Source organism: Xenopus tropicalis, chromosome 8 (assembly GCF_000004195.4).
Source record: "Xenopus tropicalis strain Nigerian chromosome 8, UCB_Xtro_10.0, whole genome shotgun sequence".
NCBI classification, from domain to species: Eukaryota; Metazoa; Chordata; class Amphibia; order Anura; family Pipidae; genus Xenopus; species Xenopus tropicalis.
Genome location: NC_030684.2, coordinates 107,507,101 through 107,530,037, shown reverse-complemented (window position 1 = coordinate 107,530,037; position 22,937 = coordinate 107,507,101). Strand labels below are relative to the sequence as shown.

General features: G+C 37.5%; 1 protein-coding gene across 8 annotated transcripts in view; it reads left to right on the top strand.

Annotated features, from left to right (window-relative positions):
* smoc1 (SPARC related modular calcium binding 1) overlaps positions 1–22,937 on the top strand; it is a 143,809-nt gene that overhangs the window by 109,754 nt on the left and 11,118 nt on the right. For all 8 annotated transcript variants that reach the window (XM_012968040.2, XM_012968039.2, XM_012968045.2 and 5 more), the window contains 3 exon segments: positions 7,151–7,231; positions 18,523–18,709; positions 20,001–20,083. In XM_012968040.2, the coding sequence (XP_012823494.1) occupies positions 7,151–7,231; positions 18,523–18,709; positions 20,001–20,083 (351 nt within the window).

Below are 22,937 nucleotides of genomic sequence, written 5' to 3'. Positions count from 1 at the left end.
ATTTCTTTTTTATTATGATGTGCAATTTAATAAATGCCACACAAATATGTGACTTAATTTTTAGGTACAAAACGTCATGCCTGTTTCTACTATGAGAAAACATTCCAGCTTGTGCTGATTTTCAATGTTAGGCTGATGCCACACGTGGCGTTTTTACGCTGCGTATTTTCTCAGTCTAAAAACGCCGCACAAGCCACACAGCCCCTAACTATGGCGTTTTTCAGCCTAGAACTGGTGACGTAAGCAAATCCCGTTTCCATGGTGCTAATAGTGCAAAATAGTAAAAAACGCTGCGTATTTCAGCTAGGTCTGGCAGCTGCCTTTGCGTATACATAGGAATAGCTTGCTTTGCAAATACTGGCGTATTTCAGCCAACGCTTGAAAAATCCGTGCTAAGGCGTTTTCTAGCGTATTTACGCTTTGTGTGGTTTGCCTCGAGTCTTTTCAAGTTATTTCTATGGATGATGATATCGGGCGTTTTTCAGCCGCTGAGAGAATTAGAAAATACGCAGCGTAAAAACGCCACGTTTGGCATCAGCCTAACCATTAGAAAATGAGCCCTGCTTGTCTTACTGGGGACCCCTTATTAATTGTATAATAAATTGCGCATAGTGCCAGCATTCTCATAGTTTGATTTGTGGATCCTTATTAATCCAGTGCTGATTACAGAATACTTTAAAGATTATCTTTCTATGAAACACAAAGTCCCATTTGTAAATTTAGGTAAAGATATATCTATAATCCTATAATACAAATTATATAGATAGTTCTGAAATGCAGGAAAGCCATTTCCTATAGTATCCTATATTCCTATTGAAATAATTCTTCATTTTGACTGATTTTCTTCTCTACAATCATAAACCAGTATAAATCCATGCCGATGAAAAAATAATCCTATTGTTTTTATTAACAGTTAAATGTTTTCAGTTGCAGTAAGCCAGAATTTCCCAACTTTTTTTACTTGTGAGCCACACTCAGATGTAAAAAGTGTTGGTAGCCACACAAGCATGAAAAAAGTTATTGGGGAATCCTGAAAAAGGACTGTGATTGGCTATTTGGCAGCCGCATGTGGACTGCTAGCCTTCAGGAGGCTCTGTTTGGAGTAACACTGTGTCTCTGTGCTTCCAAAACTTGCCTCCAAGCCAGAAATGTAAAAATAGGCACCTATTATGAGGCCACTGGGAGCAACATCACAGGGGGTGGTGATTAATATGTTGCTCAAGAGCCACTGGTTGGGGATCACTACTCTAAGGGGCTGATTTACTAACCCACGAATCCGACCCAAATTGGAAAAGTTCCGACTTGAAAACGAACATTTTACGACTTTTTCGTTTGTTTTGCGATTTTTTCGGCGTCTTTACGAATTTTTCGTTACCAATACGATTTTTGCGTAAAAACGCGAGTTTTTCGTAGCCTTTACGAAAGTTGCCTAAAATCTTGCGATTTTTTCCGTAGCGTTAAAACTTACGCGAAAAGTTGCGCCTTTTTCGTAGCGTTAAAACTTAAAAGGTGCGAAGTTTCGCGTAAGTTTTAACGCTACGAAAAATCGCAAGATTTTACACAACTTTCGTAATGGCTACGAAAAACTCGCGTTTTTACGCAAAAATCGTATCGGTAACGAAAAATTCGTAAAGACGCCGAAAAAATCGCAAAAAATACGAAAAAATCGCAAAATACCGATCTTTACGAAAAAAACGCAATCGGACTCATTTCGACCCGTTCGTGGGTTAGTAAATCAGCCCCTAAGGCATGACGATTCACATTAAAAAAAGGGCCCACATCTCTAAAACCACAAGTCTCAAATATTCCTGATAAAAGATCCCATAGCTGTACATATAGGGGCAGATTTATCATATTGTGAGTTTTAACCCATGGACCTGTCTTTGTGAAGTGGGGTCATGGGTCAAGATAAATATAGGCATACTTTATGGGGCAGATTTATCAAAATGTGAGTTTAGAAATTAATACATAAAAACTCACTTAGTTCTATTCATTCCTATGGATTTTCAGAAGCATATTTATCAAATGGTGAATTCTAACTTTCACCCATTGATAAATACACTTCTAACCCTATAGGAAGGAAAAGAAAGTTGTTTTTAAATCTGCCCCATAAAGTATGCCTATATTTAACTTGACCCATGACCCCACTTCACAAAGACAGGCCCATGGGTTAAAATATATACTTCATGTTAGTAATGAAAATTGGTGACCCAATTGAATGGTGGTCTGTGCACCCACGATTGGGTATTTTACTGATTATTAGAACGCATTTGTTGGAAGCATTGAGGACATGTGAGAACATGAGTAAAATGTGCAGAAAATGAACAGGAATACAATAATGGTGATCAGTGTCACCAATCAGCCAGATGTTTTTTATAAGTGCCTTGGCCTTGAATGCCAACCAAGTTCTCAGGGAATGTGATGGGGGCTTATTTGTGTTTGTTGATTCTACCAATAACAGTAGCAGTAGTATTAATATTTTTTTAATGGGAGTGTTGGTTTGGGAAATATTTATTTGATTGCATGAGAGGGGTGAGAGGATCAGCAAAGTCTAAGCAACAGGCCAGGTTGCATCTACACCTGCTTTGCACCTTCCTAGGAGGTAAGGGACTATCGTGTATCATATCTCTTCTTGTGTAGTTCATTACACATTTGCTTGACGCCTCATGATTTTGGTTTTTACACACTGTTGTGAATAATGCAAATGTAGAGATATGCTGAGAGTGGAAAAAGTCCCAATGGACAGACAATTATTGTGTGCCTTGAAAGAGAGCCTTGGGATGAATGGTAGCGTTCTAGTGTCCTGCACATGTTATTGATTTTATATCTTCATTCAAAATTCCCATAATTAACATACAGTTTCTGCTCAAATCCTTGCATTGTTCCTGCATTGGTCGCGTAGACTGGCGAACCACTCGCTTTTCTGTAACACATGCAGGACTATGAAATAGGGTTCAGTGCCCCCTTAATCTCCCCTTTTCTGCACAGCTGATTAACACCTGTTTCTGGTTCACTTGTTATAACCAACTTGATGGTTTTCAAAAGTGACAATGACCTTAAGGTCAGCAATTTCCTGCTTGCAGCCCATGAGCAAGTTAAGTCATTGACTCAGGAAATCGCCTCTTCTACCAGAGAAAGTCATTTGCTTATACAAACAGCCATCCTGCAGACAGGTTTATTTAACAATATGGCAGATCGAAAAAAAAAAAAATTAAAAGTGGGCCTCACTTCTCAGAAATCCATCTAGGACATTTGGTTCTGACTGCGCGAATGTATTAAATTACTATATGATGCTTGACCAACACTAAATATTCATTGAGTTGAGGATTTTTATTTAATGCTTAAGGCAAAGTTGAGTATATCCATTAATCACAAAGTAATTGAAACGTGTAGCCAGCGCTGCTTTCCAAACATATGTGGTCAGCAGTTATTTGAAATTTTCATCTTGGCTTGTCAAATATTCCTTTAAGCAACTTTTTTACTTATATCCTTTTCTATCCCTTTTTATGGGTAAAGGAGAACCTTAATATTATATTCAAAAACAACTCCCTATCCCTGTATCCCTAATTATTATAGGCAAGTGAAAAACCAATACAGCAACTGAATAGTGTCTTTATCTCCAGAAACAAGGGATACTTATCTTGTATTCACTATAGTAAAGTTAATCATGTTACAGTTAGAAAGACATACATTATTAGTTGTACTATAGTAACAAGATGTGAGTAACATGCTGGCTCCATTTAAAATAAACCAAACAAATTCAGTTAGCCTCAACAGATTCCTCATAATACTATCCTGGGGCAAAGATAGAATAAGCTGTAAATGTTCAGAGATGTTTAGTAAGTAATGAATCACTCAGCATAAATTCCTATAAACACCCCCTTCCCATTGGTAAAGGCAACAAATGGTGTTATTCTCCCCTAACTAACTAACTAACTAACTAACTAACTAACTAACCTCTGTACCACAGTTATTTGCACAGTTAGCAAGTCTAATGATTCCCTATATGCAATATCTGTGTATAACTTTGCACATTTCATCATTCTCCCATATGGTTGTATATTGTCTTTCCCTAAGGTGGAGAATTACTGCTATATTGTATAAAAGAACTCTGCTTCCTACAGACTTCCTACTGGGAAACAACACAAAGGGGATAGTTAATTATAACTTTTTTAAACTTGTATGTATGCATCTCAAGAAAAGCATATTTGATATCCATGATCAGCATTTTATCTAAAAAAAAAGTAGAAATGAGAACACTCTGCACAGAGTTTCATATATATCATATCAGAGTGTCATATATATCATGTCATTATGAATGGGAGCTATGATGCTGCTTGTTGTTTTTAAATTAAAGATCTTCTTTAGACATAAGTAAGACATAAGTAAGAACTACCCAATGGCCAAATTAATTAAATGCTAGACTCTAACTTAATAACATTTCAACGTCAACAACAGTTCCTTTTTACAGACATTAAAAAAACATTGAAACCTTTGTCATACTATACTGGTCTACTTCTATATTTGCTAGTCTTTAGCATCCCAAAGCAACTATTAGAACTATTCCCCATAGAGGATTTTATTATTTGCTACTTAGAGAGCATGAAAGTGACCTGTGTGCAATTTGTATAACTCCCTGTAGACTTGCACCCTGTCCCCACGATCGGTCTGGAATAGAAATTCTGCCTTTACTAATTCTTGGAGACAGCTACGCTTATTTCTACTACTTAGTATAACATTTTTAGCAGTCTAGGATGAGTCTCTATAGATTCCTGTTGTGTCTTTTACCTGTGGTCCTTGTGGTGTCTGTTTCCTCACTGATCCATTTGTTTGTGGCTGTGTTTCCATCCGGGATGTCTCCCATTTGCTCACCACATCACATTCTCTCATTTTATTACTCACTGCTCTCTTCAAAACTGGTCCAACCACACAGGGCTAATTGGTAGCAGTAAAATGATCAGGAGCAATGTTTTGCTGCTACAGTACATGTACACATTGTGGGTATGACAGATCTGGGTTTTCATGCACAGTAAGCTCTGCTCTTCTATTAGAATCATGTTTTACATTACACAGCATAGTTGTTATGCTACATGCATAAATATAGGCGTGTGGACTTTCTCTGGTTCACCTCTAGCACAACATCATAGTCTTAAGCTTGTTAAGTTATTTCTTGCAATATTGTATGGAGCAGGCATTCTCAACCTTTTTTACTCATAAACTACACTTAGATCTAAAAGTGTTGGTAAACCACACAAGCAAGAAAAAAAAGGATTTTTTTGGGGGGGATGTCAAATAAGCACTGTGATTGACTATTTGGTAGCCCCATGTGGACTGCTGGCCTGCAGGAGGATCTGCTTGAGTAAAACTGTGTCTCTATGCTTCCAAACTTGCCTCCAAGCCAAAGTACTAATTTAATTTCATGCTCTTCTTTCATGCATGTCTTCTTTTTGTTTTGTGCTTATGTTATAACAGTGGTTCTGGAATGTTTGTGAACCCTTTAAAATTTTCTATATTTTTATATGAAAGTGACCTAAAACATCATTTGATTTTCAAACAAATCCTAAAAGTAGATAAAGAAAACCCAATTAAAAAAAATGAAAACTTTTTTTTTTATATTGTTGTGTCTTTATTGAAAAAAATGATCCAATTGTAGAAAAAGTAAGTGAATCCTTAGGATTATTGTTGATACCCATAAAGCTGGAAAAACTTACAAGACTTCTTCTAAGGCATTTGGACTCCACCAAACTACAATCGGGCAGATTGTGTACAAATAGAGGAAATTCAAACCGCTGTTACCCTATCCAGAAGTGGTCGAACCTATCCAGAAGTGGTTGACCATCAAAGATAACTCCAACTGCAAGGCGTCTAGTAGTCCGAGAGGTTACCAGTGGCATACCAAGAACGCACCAGATGGAACAATCAATTCTGAACTATACCAGAGAAATCTAAGGGAAGATGTCAAGACTTCTGTCTATGAACTGACTCTCAAGAGACAGTGGGTCACACAGCAAGACAACGATCCTAAACACACAAGTGGTTCTACCAAAGTATGGTTAAAGAAGAATAAAGTGAATGTTCTGAATTGGCCAAGTCAAACTCCTGATCTTAATCCAAATGAAATGTTGTGGAAAGACCTAAAGCAAGCGGTTCATTTGAGGAAAACCACCAACATCCAAGGGCCGGAGCTGTTCTGTATTGAGGAATGGGCTAAAATTCCTCGATGTACAGAACTGAACAACAGTTACCGCAAATGTTTAGTTGCAGTTATTGCTGCACAAGGGGGTCACTCCAAATACTGAGAGCACCATTCACTTACTCTTGCCACACACAGATATGTTACTGGATCATTTTTTTTAATAAATACATGACCAAATATAATAATTTTTGTTTCATTTGTTTAACTAGGTTTTCTTCATCTACTTTTAGGACTTGTTTGAAAATCAGATTATGTTTTAGGTCACATTCATTTAAAAATATAGACTTTTTTTTACATTTGTGAACGGTTCACAAACTTTCAAGCACCACTGTGTTTGTCCTCTCTTACTTATGTGTTGACTTTTAAAGCTTTCCTAAAATGTAATAAACAATAAATGTATATAATACTTTAGTGCACATTATTATTATTATTATTAAAGTGGTAAAAGGCCACTATAACCTCAAACGTTCCTAAAGCATTGTGCGTAGGATAGAGGAATGGCCTTGGTGGTGCAGGTTTATGGCATCAATCTGTTGAGGCTCTGATAATAACCAGTGTAATTGCCTCAGCTATGTAGAGTGCTATATATGCCCCTTTGATTGACTATACCACCCCTCCTTGTTAAGGGATTATGGAGGAATTTAAGGGCTGTGGGAGGTGATAAGCTTGATACTGGGCAGTCCAAGAGATAATGGTTGCTGAGGCAAATTGGGGACCTTACTGGGACCAGAATCCAAACAAAGATTACACATTCACCTCTTAAAAAGCCCATTACACAAAGGGAAAATAAAATATGCACATACAGTGGCCCTTTAATTTACACCTACCAGATAACCAAACCATTATTATTGGTAAATGCGGGAAATACTTAAAAACATCTAATCTACTCAATGATCACTTTAAATTTGAATAGATATTTATTGAAAGACTATGATCTATGTTTTTTTTTTTCAGATATCACCGCTCCTACTCTCTGGATTAAGCACCTTGTCATCAAAGATGCCAAATTAAACAGCTCGAGCGTTAAGCACCCAGGTATGTGCTCCTTTATCATCTAACTTTCAAGAAACTTTTGCAGAAACAATGGGGCTCATTTATTATAGAGTGAACTAAGGGAGCCCAGAAGGCTGATGGTTAGTAAACTTGCCCCCCCCCCGTGTTTTATTTCATTCAATATTAATTAACTATAAGCATATTTCTGAAATCAACAGAAGCAATACTGAAAGAAGTAATATGAGACAATTAGCAGACACTCTGCTCAAGGTTCTCCTGCCATCGCCACATACTCCATTAGTACTGGATGTTAATGAGACTGATAGAAACCAATCTGATTACAGTAAAATATGGTTTTATATTTCTGTGTAATCATAACATTTAGGGCAGTGCCATGGCACTACTTAAATTCATGCAATCCTTCCTTAGTCATGGTAGTGCAGTACAGGGGTGGGATCTGTTATCCGGATACCCTTTATTCAGAAAACTCAGAATTACAGGAGGCCATCTCCCATAGAGTTCATTTTAATCAAATAATTTACATTTTAAAAATGGTTTCCTTTTTCTCTGCAATAATAAAACAGTTCCTTGTACAGGTATGGGACATGTTATCTAGAATGCTCTGGACCTGGTCTTTTCTGGATAATTTGGATCTCTTTGCTAATAAATCATGTAAACATTAAATAAACCCGAAAGGATAGTTTTGCCTCCAATAAGGAGTAATTATATCTTTGTTGGGATCAAGTACAGGTATTGTTTTATTATTACAGGGAAAAAGAAAAAAAGATGTGAATGATTGGCTTAAGATAGAGTCTATGGGAGATGACCTTCCTTTAATTCGGAGCTTTCTGAATAAAGGGTTTCCAGATTATAGATCCTTTACCTGTACTTGATCCTATCTAAGATATAATTATTATCCTATTAGGTTAATTAATGTTCAAACGATCTTTTAGTAGCCTTAAGGTATGGAGATCCAAAAAACTCCAGGTCCTAAGCATTTTGCATAACAGGTCCCATACCTGTACTACGTATACACGTATCACTTATGACATTTTGAATATGAATGTGCCCATTTTTTGTCCTTTTTTTCATTGCTAATGTTTTCCTTGACATCTTTCAATCCGATGGATCTAAGACTTCTATGAAGATTTCTTGGAGGAAACATGACATATTGTAGGTCACAAAAAAAAGTAAAGTTCCTGATCCAGATGGCTTATGTATGGGTTTTCATCTAGACAATAATATCACTATTCCTATACAGAATGTGACATTTGCTGGTGAAATATCATTTTGACATCTATAACAGGGAAGGTATTTAAATATATATATATATATATACTGCGGAATTACATTAGAAAAACTTTATAATCAATATCAGTAACCTTGGATTAGGGGAGGCAGAATACTTCAAAACTAATTAGAAAAAGAAGAAGCAGAAAGCTGTTAAGTAATGCCAAAGTCAGTTCCCTTTTAACAGAATACCAAATGAATATAATGTGTATAAGATAAGATCCCTTGGTACTGGTAAATATATACATCCAGTTCTTGAGCAAAATATTGGCAGAAAGTAGTTGGCAATGATCTTAAGTCTGGCAGTGAACAATCAGCAAATAGATATTTAATGGGTCTTATGACATTGATTAGGACGTACCATCTCAGCCTAACTAACTAGTTAAGGGTGACAGTCAGTGCTGTGTATGCTTTGCTACTGTTCATGACTTCACAAGGGACCTCTGGAATCTCTTATATAATGAAACAATCTGAATATAACATGCTTGCTGGATACTGATAATCCTAGTGCTACATTACATTCTCTGCATTGCAAGGAATCCTGCAGGGAGGTGGCACCTCTACAGTTTTAGCCCTGCACCAAGACTCCCCTTAGCTGGTCATCTTAAATGGTTTGCTGTTTTTTGCGGCCCACTCTCTGTCCCCCATGTGTTTGAAGAGCAACGATGAGGGAAAGAGAGGTCTTTATTAATAATAAAAGCAGATGTGGTACTTTACCAAGGTATTTGACCCATTCACCCCCACCAGTCCATCACCGCTTATTGCTGACCACTTATTTCTCTCTAAACCATCATAAAATACTGGAGTTATCGACCATCCTCCATTCTGCCCTTTGATTGTCAAAAGGGGGTCAAAAGGTGGCCAGTTGCAAAGATCCAGAACCATGCAGCTTAATGAAAGCAGCAGTATTTGCGTTCATGTTTTAAGTGAATACAGTTGTTTGTGTTGTAAAAAATATATTTATTAGCTGTATTTCATCACAGTCTGGTTACTACTCTTGTCTAGACCTGTAATATTTATTTGCAAAATAAACCCAGTTTTGTCTTTGTGAACGTAGATTTTACAGTTCTATAAAAATCTGAAATGACTTCTTAAAGCATTGTGTATTACAAAAATAATATAAAAACATTTTAAAGAGTTTAGGCAAGCCTTATGCATTAGGGGTGAGATTTAAAGTGATAATGGCCACTAACTGATCATCATTATGATGCTTTCCAGCATGTTAAAGAGCTTCTTTAAATTGCTAAGCTCCTCATTAACTTGAGTTGCATTAATTATTGCAGTGCTCGTTAATTTTCTAGGGTTAAATGATTTGGTGGAGCTCTAACACCCCATAGAACAGAATGTAGCAGGCAGTTAAACTCATTGTGACAAATTGGCACATTAATCTGCTGTAATAAATCAAATTATTAAATGCTTTCCTCACAGTCACATAAAGTAAGCAGTCGGTTTTCCTAACCGTGTTTCGCATCAGTTTAAATAAGCCGTAGCTCGTATACCTAAAGTAGTAATTGAAAGTCAACAGTAAACATATTACGCTGTAATTCATGGAAAATAATTGCACATTTTGCAAAGTAAGGTGATGTCAGGTTATTTTATAATTAGAGGCTTTATAAACTGAATGTCATAAAATGTAGTATGCTATCCAAAATAATGACACATTTTATTTTAACCAGTAGATGCCAGGAGAGTTGTCTTTCTGATCTGTTTAACCAATTCTGGATTTGATTGAATCCATGTGTCCCAATAATTGCAATGGGCAATATTGATTTTGGGCACTGACAGTGCCACAGCCACTCTGGGAGCAGGAACTGCCAGGCAAATTCAGTGTCAGGGTTAATATGTATATATAGCTTGACAGACTTGAGTTAAGAGGGCAGGAAAAGAGTAGAGCTTTCGGCCAGAGATTTTTTTTTCTTGGACTGCCAGTCACCAAACCATAAATATTCAAATAGAGGCCAGTTAATCCATTTTATGAAAAGGTGTAAAGTGTACATTATGGAAGGGGGAGAACACAAGCCAATAATCTCCATGTATCCAATGGTGCTAAAACTCTATGTGGTTGTAAAAATAAAGGAGGCCCCTTAGAAGGCTATGATAAATGGCCGCTAAAGAATTTGCTTTCACGCTCCCCCTTTACTACCCGACTGAAAGTGAAAGAAAACATATTACTTAAAGATTGCCACTAAGCTTGCATTAGACAGTACTGTGAAATGAGTTGGAAGTAACGGCAAATAGACCTTTTCACAAGATGATGGATAGCAGGCAGTGTTTAAATATGAGTGCACTTCAAGGTAAATTTGTATTCAGTATGACAGGATGAACACTTTTTACTGCTGGTCAGTATCCAAGGGACTTGGCAGAGTATCTGCAAGATCACATTCTGAACTGGAGGGAAGCATTAGCGGGCAGGGTACAGGGCCTGCAAGGAAAAATATATATAGGGGCCTAGGCCTAGGCCTACCAACATACAAAAATATGTTATTTCTTTTGTCTACGCAGTCATTCATTTTCCCCTCACTTCTCTTATCAGGTATCTTTTGTTTCCTCATTCCATTTTATTTTCTCTCATCATAGCTCCATTTATTCTACATATCATGCACTCCAGTTCATTCTCCTCTTCCCTCATCTCTAAAACAGCTCATACCTAAATCTCTGCTTCACCTAAATTAACCATGTTCATAAAAAAAAATATATTTTTAGTAGTGTGGCAATTGGGTAATTTGAAATAGAAAATTGCCATTTTAAGTACTAAGGGCCGCCCCTGGGATTATACGTTTTACGATGCACACACACAAACCAAGGCACACATACATGTTAGGTTACTGTAAGGGTTCCTGACCGTTACATCAGCCAATAACACACTACTTCCTGTTACAGTTAGAGCTGCATTATTTCCTGTCAGGTGATCTCTGAGGGAGCACACAGCCCATCACAAAATGGCAGCTCTAGGTAAAATATCTAAAAGGGCAATATTTACTGATATTTATATATATATTTCAATTTGGTAAGATTCTTTAGTAGGCCATGTAATATGATATAAATCTGTTGATTAAGTCTTCTTTCTAAGGGTTTTCCTTCCTCCCTTTTTCTTTATTGCTTATAATTTTTGTTCTTGGGTCCCTGTAGAAGTCCAAACACACAGGGTCAAAACCTCCTAAATCACCCTCTATTGCACTGTGTGGCTATCACCTGAAAGCATGTAATTGTTTGTCTTGCGTGACAACATAGTGGTTCACTCCAAGTTCACAGATGTGCCACTGCTTTAAAAGAAAGTGTTGCATTGATAATGCTTTGATATTTTGTTTCCAATGTGTGATGATAAAACCAAGTTTTTTCCTTCCTTTATGCATGATAATTAATGACTACCTGTTGAATGTTAAATCCTTAACAGGTATATTTACATTTAAACATTAATAGATATTTCTCTAGTCCATAAAAGTAACAATAGAAAAGAGACGGAGAGGGTAATGTAATAAGTGGGGCTACTGGAGCAATAACCCATAGCAACCATTCGGCAGGTAGCATCTACTGATCACCCATTTGAAAACATATATGGGTTATTAGATCTGGACTGGTTTTGCACCTTTTATTACATTACCCTTAGAATAAAGAAAACAGGCAAAGCAAACGGTATGTCAAGACATATGAAAAAATTAGTGAAACCTATTGGTAGAAAAATATTTTGGCATTATACCTTGACATGGGTTTGTCTGAAATAATGAATGCCATTTTATTTATTTGTTATTATAGTTTTGCTGTATTAAAACTGTGGGAATGTAGTGGAAAACGATATATCCATTTGTATTTGGTCAGCCTTTTGGCTTGGAACAAAAAACTTTTATTTTCCCTCAAGCTACTAAGCTTTCTGCCTGCCATCCAAACACATCAACGTTACAATTAATGGTGCTTTTCAGCTACTTTTTCTGTACAGTACAAGTATGGCTATTGAATCCCATGGAAAGTTTTTGCAATGCTGTAATAATATATTGCCATGAGCCGTGATACCTTCGCAGTGGCATAGGTCACATCTGTATGGGCCACTTGTAAATACCCACCCCATAGAGAAATAGAAAAACCTTATTTATTTACACCTTTTAACCTGTCAATCTGTCCCTTGACTGTCTTACAGTATGTCGCCCCTGTAAAATATGAGCATTCATATAAACTCTTCATGCAGCAGGAATTACCTAATGCATTACATGTGTTTGCTTAGAAAAAATACTTTTTTGCTTTTTTTTTTTTTTCTATATACACAGCTCACACTGTAATCTTCACATTTCCAGCTTTGTTTATTAGCTGGCGCTGCTGAAAGAAGCAGTGTTTTTATATTTAATGGTTATATTCCTGTCGTTGAAGGGATCGACTTGCGAAAACATTTGCATTGTAAGTTTTAAGTGTCACTATTAGACAAACAGTATTTTAAAGAGGGAATTGCGTGAAAAGGATAATCACATTTTCCCAAATTGATTTAATCTGACACTGTTTAAACAAAGCCATAAAATGAAGCTTACATTTTCCTATAATATTAACCCTTCTGGAATTACATAGTAACATAGTAACATAGTAAGTTGGGTTGAAAAAAGACATACGTCCATCAAGTTCAACCATAATGCCTATATATAACCTGCCTAACTACTAGTTGATCCAGAGGAATTGCCACTTTTTGTGGCAGCCTATTATTAAAAAGGGCCCCCCGACTCATCATAGGTATATTTATTTGATCAGGTGACTGAAACGTATTCCTATTGGAAAAAATTTGTAATCCAAAAAAAGTGAAAATGAGCAAATTCATCAAAGGCAGTGGTCAGACTTTTCCATTTCAAGACCACATTTGGGGTTCAACATTTGGTTAGGGACAACCCCCAGTTGTGTACCTTGACAGTACTGAGCCTCCCTGCAATAAATCTTTGGGTAGGAGACTGGGTCTGGGCAGGGAGGACTTCTATACAGCAGACCCCATGGCTTGAATCCTCTTTGTGCCATGGGCCTCCCTCTGACTGTGGGGTCTTCTGTATAATGGTATATAAAGATATGACACTGGACCCCTCATAACAAGGTTACAGATACATAAAAACATTGCTCTATCAGTCAGTCACCCTTCCAGAAATGTATAGGAGAACCAATAGTGACTACATATTTCATCTAATTGTACCTTTTATTTAGGATTCTAGGAGCATTTACAAGAGCATGCTTCTGAAGTAAATGGCTCAGCTCTAGGCCCCCAGTTAGGGATCCACTGATCTAAGTGAAAATATAAAAACCATCCATTTGATATAACAGGATTATGCCAGGTTCAAACTGGCAAACATTTGAGGTGAAGTGTTAAGAAAATATAACCCGTGAAAACATATTTTGCCGTTTGGGAAAATAAAATTTAACTTAGAAAAAGTTTAAGTTAAAAAGTACCCATTAGTAAAAGAGTCTAAATAACAACATCAGGATGAAAAAAATAACCTTTTCTCACCATTTTGACCTACAGTACGGAGACCCAAAACCCTGGCTAATGCATTTTTCAATTATAATCAGCGCCGGATTTCTACATGGGGCGCCCGAGGCCGCCCCCATTCGGCGTCCCTCTACCACCACCCCCCGCCACTGTGCGAACGGTTAGAACTCCCCTGCAAAAGTGGCCGCAAAATTATAAAATTTGCGTGCGGCGGGGCAACATGTCCTATGTTTATGCCGCCCTAGGCCCGGGCCAGGCCTGATTATTATCACCTGGCCCTCAAGAGGAATGAATGTGGGACAATTCTAAATGTTTTGCTGGGTGCCCACCAAGCTGGAAACCACTTGGGCACCAAACATTCAGAATCATCCAATGTGCCTTTCCCCTAAATGCTGCATAAAGCTGTGAATCTTGGCTTGTGTAACGTTTTACTCCACACAGGCCGGTTCTAGTTTGTCGCCATATGTACCAACTGTAGGAAGCAGCTGTGTGTTTGTTCAGTGATATTAGAGGAGAAGATAAAAGTGAAGTGTGTAAATAGTTTACAGTTTAGCAATAAGTGCCTTTTCTTGACTGAGACCATCTTGATGCTATTATCATTTTTTTATATACATTTTATTGTGCTCCTTAATTTATCAGACTGCCTGAATAAATGCTTTAATCAAGTCTGATCAAGCGTGTAAAAGCACTGGGATGGTCAGAACAAATGTAGAGAATCTGTATAGGAAGGAAACACGATCAGCTCCTGTTTCCCCTGCCTAGAGGGTTGAAGTCTGGATCACTTAAAGAAATACTGTCATGGGAAAATATGTTTTTTTCAAAATGTATCAGTTAATAGAGCTTCTCCAGCAGAACCCCTGTGTTGTAATCTGTTTTTCAAAAGCGCAAACAGATTTTTTTTATATTTAATTTTGAAATTTCACATGGGGCTAGCCATATTCTCCATTTCCCAGGGTGCCACAGCCATGTGACCTGTGCTCTGATAAACTTCAGTCACACTTTACTGCTGAGCTGCAAGTTGGAGTGATATCACCTCCCCCAGCAGCCAATCAACACAATAATGGGAAGGGAGCAAGATAGCAGCTCCCAGTGGATAACAGAATAGCACTCAATAGTAAGAAATCCAAGTCCGGCTTGGGACTCCTCCAGTTACATGGGAGTAGCGCTGGCTCCTTCTGAAAGCTCAGACTCAGGCACAATGCACTGAGATGGCTGCCTACACACCAATATTACAACTAAACAATATATTTGTTGGTTCAAGAATAAAATTTTAAATGGCAGTGTGAATGATTTGCTATGTAAACAGTGTAACTTAGTAAGAAAAAGTGCCCCATAAAAATCATGACAGTATCCCTTTTAGTAGCACTTAGATATAAACATGGATGGGTTTAAAGTTATCTTTTAGTCACTGTCATCATGTTTTTATTTAGCAACAGCAATTGCACTTGGTATACATATTACACATTATATTAGATTTATATTTATCTAAAATAAATTAAATAAAATAATCAGAATTATTTGATAATACAGGTATGGACCCTGTTATCTAGAATTCTCAGGACCAGGGGTTTACAGGATAAGGGGTCTTTCTCTAATTTGGATCTCCAAAGATAAACGTACGTTTACTAAAAAATAATTGAAACATTAAATAAATAGTCTGCTTGCCTCCAATAGCGATTAATGATATCGTAGTAGGGATCAAGTATAAGTTACTGATTTATTTATGAAGAAAAGGGGAATCATTTTTAAAGATTAGAATTATTTGATGAAAATGGAGTCTATCATACATGGCCTTCCTGTAATTCTGAGCTTTTTGTATAATGGATTTCCAGATAATGGATCCCATACCTGTAATAACAAATTGAATGTTACTAATGTTACTCTGATCAAAAGCAAATTACAATACACTCTCAGTTGCTATTTCTAGGCATCATTTTCTGCAAATTAAAAGGCAAGTGCAGAGACCGTTATGTGCAGTATAAGCCCAAAGATGGGATTTTTAAAAACTTTAAAAATATACTTGTTCTCTGTTTTTGATCACTAAATGATGCTGCTCTGTAGAGATGTGAGGCAGATGGATTAGCAATGGATCAGTAGAGGTGCTCCCTCTTACAGTGTACAGTATATATAAATTCAAACCTACAAAGCAGGGTTGTTGGAATTTAAAGTACACAGAGGCCCAAACCAGGGTCTGACTGGGCCGGGAAAAAAAACGGTGGAACCCACGACCCCTGCCAACTCAAGCCTGCTCCTTCCACTAACATCTGGCATTGGCATCCCTCCCCCAATCATAGCCACAAAGAGATAGGGCTGTACACGGTGGGGGGGGTTGATGTCATAACTGGGGTGGGACACCCCAGTCCAACTCTAGTCCAAACAGCCCCCCACCAGCCCAATTAATAGTGACTGTCTATGGCATCTTACAACACCCCTCTAGCATTTGCCAGAATCCACAGATTGCCAGTCTGGGCCTAAATGTCTGTGCACTATGTGCTCAGGGAATAGTCAGTTAAGCATAAACACTACTAAACTGAATACACTTTATTACTTTATTTACTTTTCAATATTTTACCAGTTGGCTGAAAGGTGAATTCTTTGTTTGAGAAAGGAAAAAGGCAGTTAAGGGTTTGATTGAGAGAAAGTAAGATACTGATTTAGAGAAATAAAATACTCTAATGAGAGCTGAATGGATACCTGGCACAGGCTGCCTACTTTTAATCATCCATTTAACCCTGCACTCTCGGGGCTGGTATTCATATCAGAAAACATGGGACAGGATTATTTTTTTTGCACTATTGGAATTTTACAATAAAATTACATCTATTCTGCTTAATAAAAGCTTATAGTCTGTGCAAGGTATTGTTTTCCAAAGAAAAAGGGGAAGTGATCATGGGTCATAAATACAAGGGAGGAGGTTGAGATGGTCATTCCTACATAAGTGTTGCTAATTCATAGTTTTTTTCCTATTGCCCACTGATATAAAATTGTGTTACTATGACATGAGGTAATCCTCATATACCCAATCTCAGCCTGTAATTAAGGGTTGTGTGCATGAAATGCAGAAGGATAAAAGGTAATTTTTGTTTTAAATAAAGTTTCATCAACTCCTGGTGGTGGGATATGTGCATGACTGTCAAAATGTTATTGGTGCAAAAATTGTTCCCATGCAATCTACCCAGGCCCCAATGGTGTAGTTCATATATTACATCAGAAGTGACATAACAAATTGATATAAATGATGAGGTAGTAGATGTAAATGCCAAGGTAGCCTTTTGACAACAAACAGCCGTTATGGTGTGCCTAATTGATAACTTTTCCAAGACCTGTAGAATTTCTGTTTCTTTACCAAAAATAGATAAACTGTATATATTGGGTGTTTGTTCTTCATACAGGCAACTCAAGCATCACATTCCCAATTTGGGTTGCTAGTGGAATGTCCAAAAATTCATAAGACAACAGTTTTATAATGTGTTGATAATAATGTGTTGATATGTAGGTGTGCCCAGGTTGATCACCTTAACGGCCAGCAATGGACATGGTGTCAGAGTAATGTGTTTGTAGATGGAGACCAGATGCCTGCTCTGCTGTTGATATAGTTCTCACCTGCCTTTACCTTAAGGGATAAAAACTCCAAAAATTCCCCCTAGCCTAAAAAGTAATTAAGTCTGTCTGAGCAGCAGAAGTTTTCTCCAGTTACAATACTGATGCCAATTTTGAGATTGGCAGCAAGAAGATAGTACAGGGCCAACACTGGCTTTTTTAGACTATACTTATTTGTATTGCTGCCAAAACAAGGCTAAGCTGCATAGCAGCAACTATAATAAAGAAGAGGACTTAAGGGCTATTTACAGCATTCCCATCTGGGAGCCTTGTAACACTCAGGTACAGTGTTAGCATTCTAGGACTAATCTCAGTGGTTTTTCAATACTAATAGTCTCATTTGTCTATGAATATTTGGCAGCTTTTTTGGATTTTATTCTTCTGCAGACAGCGCAGACAACCAAGTTGACAATTTTTTTATAGAGTTGGCCCAGATAAAGAAGAATTTGTTGGCATGCAATGTGTTAGAAAATATACATTGGATGTTTCATTAGCTGGAACCTCTGTGGCTGTTTAGCCAACCCTCCCCCATGCCAATTATGTTTATACCAATAGTGGGTGCCAGTAGGTACAGTCATTTAGCCCTCTGCCTTCTTTTTTTAAGAAGCTCGTATTTGGGGTGTTAGTATAGTTATATGTCAGAAAGGAAGGCATTTATGTTAATATAGTTGGAGAAGGATCAGGTGAGCTCCAATGGCATAAGTGGTACAGCATGGAGGTACACAAAGCTTCTGCAGTTTCCTTGAGGGTTCAAGTTGTACTTGAACTGTTTTAATTAAAAAGGGAACATTTACCTTTACTGGTTCACATCTTGCACAAAATTAGATTATTTTTACAATTGAAAATAAGAGAGATGACATTTGTAATAATACTAAGGAAATTAAGGAATTTGTGACATCATTGCAAGTATTTACAAGCATCATATGTGCAACAACACACACCGCATGATAATATAACCAATTTATACTAAATAGCTAATGCTATTTTTTTGCAGCCAATTCCTGTGACCAAGAGAGACAAAGTGCTCTGGAGGAAGCCAAACTGAATCCAAGAGACGGCATTGTGATTCCAGAATGTGCCCCAGGAGGCCTTTACAAACCTGTGCAGTGCCACCAGTCCACTGGATATTGCTGGTGTGTCTTGGTAGACACTGGTCGTCCATTGCCTGGAACTTCTACACGGTAAAATGAATTAGTTAGCTTAACCATGTTTACATGATAAATGCAATAGAAACAGTTTATACCTGTACATGATAAAGGACTCTATGCTGGACTGGGGTGCAAGGGAACCACCAGAAAATCTGGCCTACTGGCCCACTCTCCCAACAGTTTTTCCTTTCCTCTTCATTCATTTTTTTTATTCTCTTAATCACTTCTACTTACATATAACTATCTATCCTTACCTCCATTACTTTTCTTTGTTTCTTCTCTTTGTTCTTATATACAAAATGGAGAATATTCATGGTATAGGGATACAAGGCAAATGGCTGGGTGAGTGGGAGGGCCCACTGACACCTGGGCCCTCTGGGAGATTTCCTGGTGGGCCAGTCTGACACTGAAAAAACTCAGTTGCCTGGATTTTTGTCAATGACCTGGTTTTAGACCTCAGCAGAAGTAATTTTGAGTTTTTATTGGTAGATAGGATGGATATGTAAAGAAAGTTTAATTGACACCAAACATCACTTTAGAATTTATAGCCTCTATATATCTATATTTATATATCTCTATATTAGACAATAATATGATCATGACTGGATAAATGCTTTATTTAAGCACTGAAACATATAAATTGTCTATGAATGTGAAACTGACTTTTTTTGTTTTCCATATTTTAGAAAGTATTTATATTAAAAGAATATTTGTAAAGACATATTAGTCCCTTAAAGATTCAATCAGAAAAACGCAAATGGAAAAATAATGTCTAAAACTGACATATGTTGGAATGCCCCTGAAAACACCAGTTTAAAGTGTTTTTATGTCTTAGCTTCCTGTGAGGTGTGACCTGTTTGGAGGTGTGGCCACATCCACAGAATCTGCAATGGCAGACAGCAGTCATAATAAAAAAACAATTTACTTCATTCATAGCTATATAGAGACCAATTTCTAGTATACCCATACCTTTGTACAAGGCACAATAAGGCCAAAAGGCCAAGGCATTTTTAAGTGTACCTTTGCTGAAAATCCCCTGGTGCTTTAGGGGAGATAGAATTGCCATTATGAAGTAAATGCCAAACTTAATGCCTTTTATTACATATAAGTCAGTTAGTGTATACAGCATACTAATAGGACAGTCTCATTGTGCTGCACACTGCTATCCTGTATGAGGCAGAACTTATATCCAAACAAAAAATGACAATTTTAAAAAATAAGGTCATGAATGTGTAGGCAAATTGTTTCACTGGTTTAAATCAAATATCAACTTGAACGTCAAGTTTCTGTTACAATTTCAATTTTGTGTTTCAATCCTGCACAGCTACGAAACTCCTGTGTGCGAAAGTGATGCCAGATGGAAAAATACAGATGCTGAAGACCCATTTAAAGACAGAGAATTAGCAGGTTGGAAAAATAATGATAACATCAATGTTTTCCTGGCTTTAGATCCCGTATTACCTTAAAGTTACACCACATGTTATTTGCTGTAGCATTAGGCCACGAGGACCAAATGGAAAAGAATAAGTAGAGCCACATAAAGCTTCATACACCTGTATTTGGGCCCTCCTGCATTAAATGCAAGAGAGGATTCTATTTATCCATTAAACTGAATTACGTTTACTGCTTGAAGAAAACATATAGGGCTTAAATTTATCATTGCCCAAACACAAGTACAAGAGCAATAAAACACACACAATTATCTTTATGGTATATGACTTTAATGTACATGTTTTGTAAAGGTAATTTAGTTAAATGGATTGGTGTTTTTCATATTGCACTTCCTGGGTGGAGTTAAGGAGAAGCAACTCCTGGTAACTGATGGAATTCCAGTTTTTAATTGCAATTGCACTCACTTCACTAGCAATGCTCCCCCCGTGACCAAACCTGAAGCTAAAAAAGTAAGCAGGGGTGGCATGGAAATAGCCACCTCAGGCGGCACATAGCTCTGAATCACCCCAGGTTGTACCCACCAGTACCCCCCAATAGCTGCCCTAGATTGGTCACATTAGATTAGCATAGTTTAGTAGTGAGCTATGCAATGAGCTTATTGTGTTAGGGCAGAATAAATGTGTTTTACAAAGTATCCATACTAATTATTATTGTTAACTGTTATTTAAAATATAGCTGTTTTCTTCTCTATGTAGCACTTTGGACCATAAGGGCTGAGTGATCCCATGATGGGCATAATAGAAATAAATCCATATCTGTATGAGTGACTTATGATAGAATAAATTAACTGTGGTTTTGCTTGGAATTCAAGCAGCACAAGGCTCTTGCCATCGTTTTACACTCTTAGAGAAACAAACTAATGTTGGACGTATGTTTATATAGTTTGGCACTGGTAAGAAATATGATTTTAGGCTTGAGTTTTGCAGTGTTTACACCTTTTTTTCATACAAGCAATCCGTGTCCTTTTAGGATTCAGCCAAATACGTAATCCTCCTCTACAGCCAGATCTAGCTAGGCATAAACAAAATAAAATAAAAAATACAAAAAAAAAATACTTTTAAAAATTCTACCCTGGAATGCCGGCATGTTCTGATAACCTTGAAAAAACAAAAAGTCTTTGATTTGTGCAGTATACAGTAGCCCTTACTTATAAGTAATTAATCTTACCTCCATTCTAGCAGAGAACAGCCCCGGTCATACATTCCAAGGGCTGATCAGGCTTTAAAGGGAAACAAGCCTTTTTAAAAACAATTATACCTTCAAAGGTAGCTTTAGACAACATGGATGTGTCCCAGAGGAAGTACTTTACCAAGATAGCCAAGGAATCAATTGCATTTAGAGAGAGGGTCCCAGTCCCACTCTGTAAAGCAAAAACCCCCATCAAAGGCAAAAAAAGGATCACATTTCCTTTTTGTTTGTGCATCAGAATTAATGTGAACATTCCAGACACCCTGTTCCAACTGGCTCAGTGTGAGCTTTATCACTTTTATCTTATCTCTCTACACGCCTATGGCAGGGGATGGGGATGCACTGCCAGACTGCAGTAGGCACAGCTGGCCCTATATCTCTGTAATATATCTTCCTTTGCATGATGAGAAGTAACTACATTGTTATTGTTCTTATTTAGAATGCTACTAATTTTACTCAGCTCGGTACAATGATTTTTTTGGGATAGAGGGAATCACAGACCTGTAGAGCTTACAATCGAATGTAATGTCTATGGAGATTAAGTTACTTGCCAACGGAATTGCATAAGAATTAAGATGAACATTCCAGACACTCTGGAAATTGTACAATAAAGATAAGGAGTCTACCTTCAGGCATGTAGTGCATAAGGTGTAACACAACATTTCCCAGTCAGACAGCCCCATCTACAGTCACATGGAGTCCAACAGACAGTATTTTGAATGGTATAACCTCAGGCCTAGACTGGCAATGTATGGATTCTGGCAAATGCCATGGGGCTGCTGTAAGATGCCATAGACAGGATAATAGCTGATCAGATTCCTAACTACAATTACTTGTTACTACTATTGCTTGTTCATAGAATTGTATTAAAACATAAGGCTTGGGTGTAACTTCCAACAACTAGCAATTCTTTTCCTAATAAATGACAGCCCCTTTCACTAACAGACATTAGCAGACATTCTGGGTTCCAATTATATAGTTCTACTGGTTCTACCTGTGTGATGTGCATGGACAGTGTGTCCATCCCAGGTGTTGGGCAGAATTGCACATACACATTAACTAACCTTCACACCAGGGCAGTGCTCTATGTATGCATTATGTAGAAGGACTGCACCAGTGAAAACCATATAGTTAGTCCTCCGGGTGCTGTATAAATCATGCATACCTGCTGGCCATGAGTATGGGATTACACACTGTAGTAATGAGACACTGTTTTCTATTATATGATGGTGGGACAGTAGTTCTTTGTTTTTTGTGCCTCCCGTGAGAATGTAGACCCCCTGACACCTGTACATTTAGCCACATCTTACAGCTGATTGAAAGTTTCCTATCAGTGGTGCTGTTGGTTTTGTTTGTAGCTTCCACAAAGCACAGCCCTCAGGTGGGCATCATACGCATTTCGTATGATAATCAGTGCGTATATGGTGGGAGAAGGGGCGACCAATATCGGTAAATTTCCTTGGATATTGGTTGCCTTGTTGATTGGACAGGACTGAACATTTTGATTGGACCCCTTTAAAGGTGTCTTGAACATTGTAACGTTTATGCTGAATCATCAGATAGGGGTAAAGAATTCCTTTATTTTTATCTGCATATCTGACAATTCAGCTATTAATGTTAG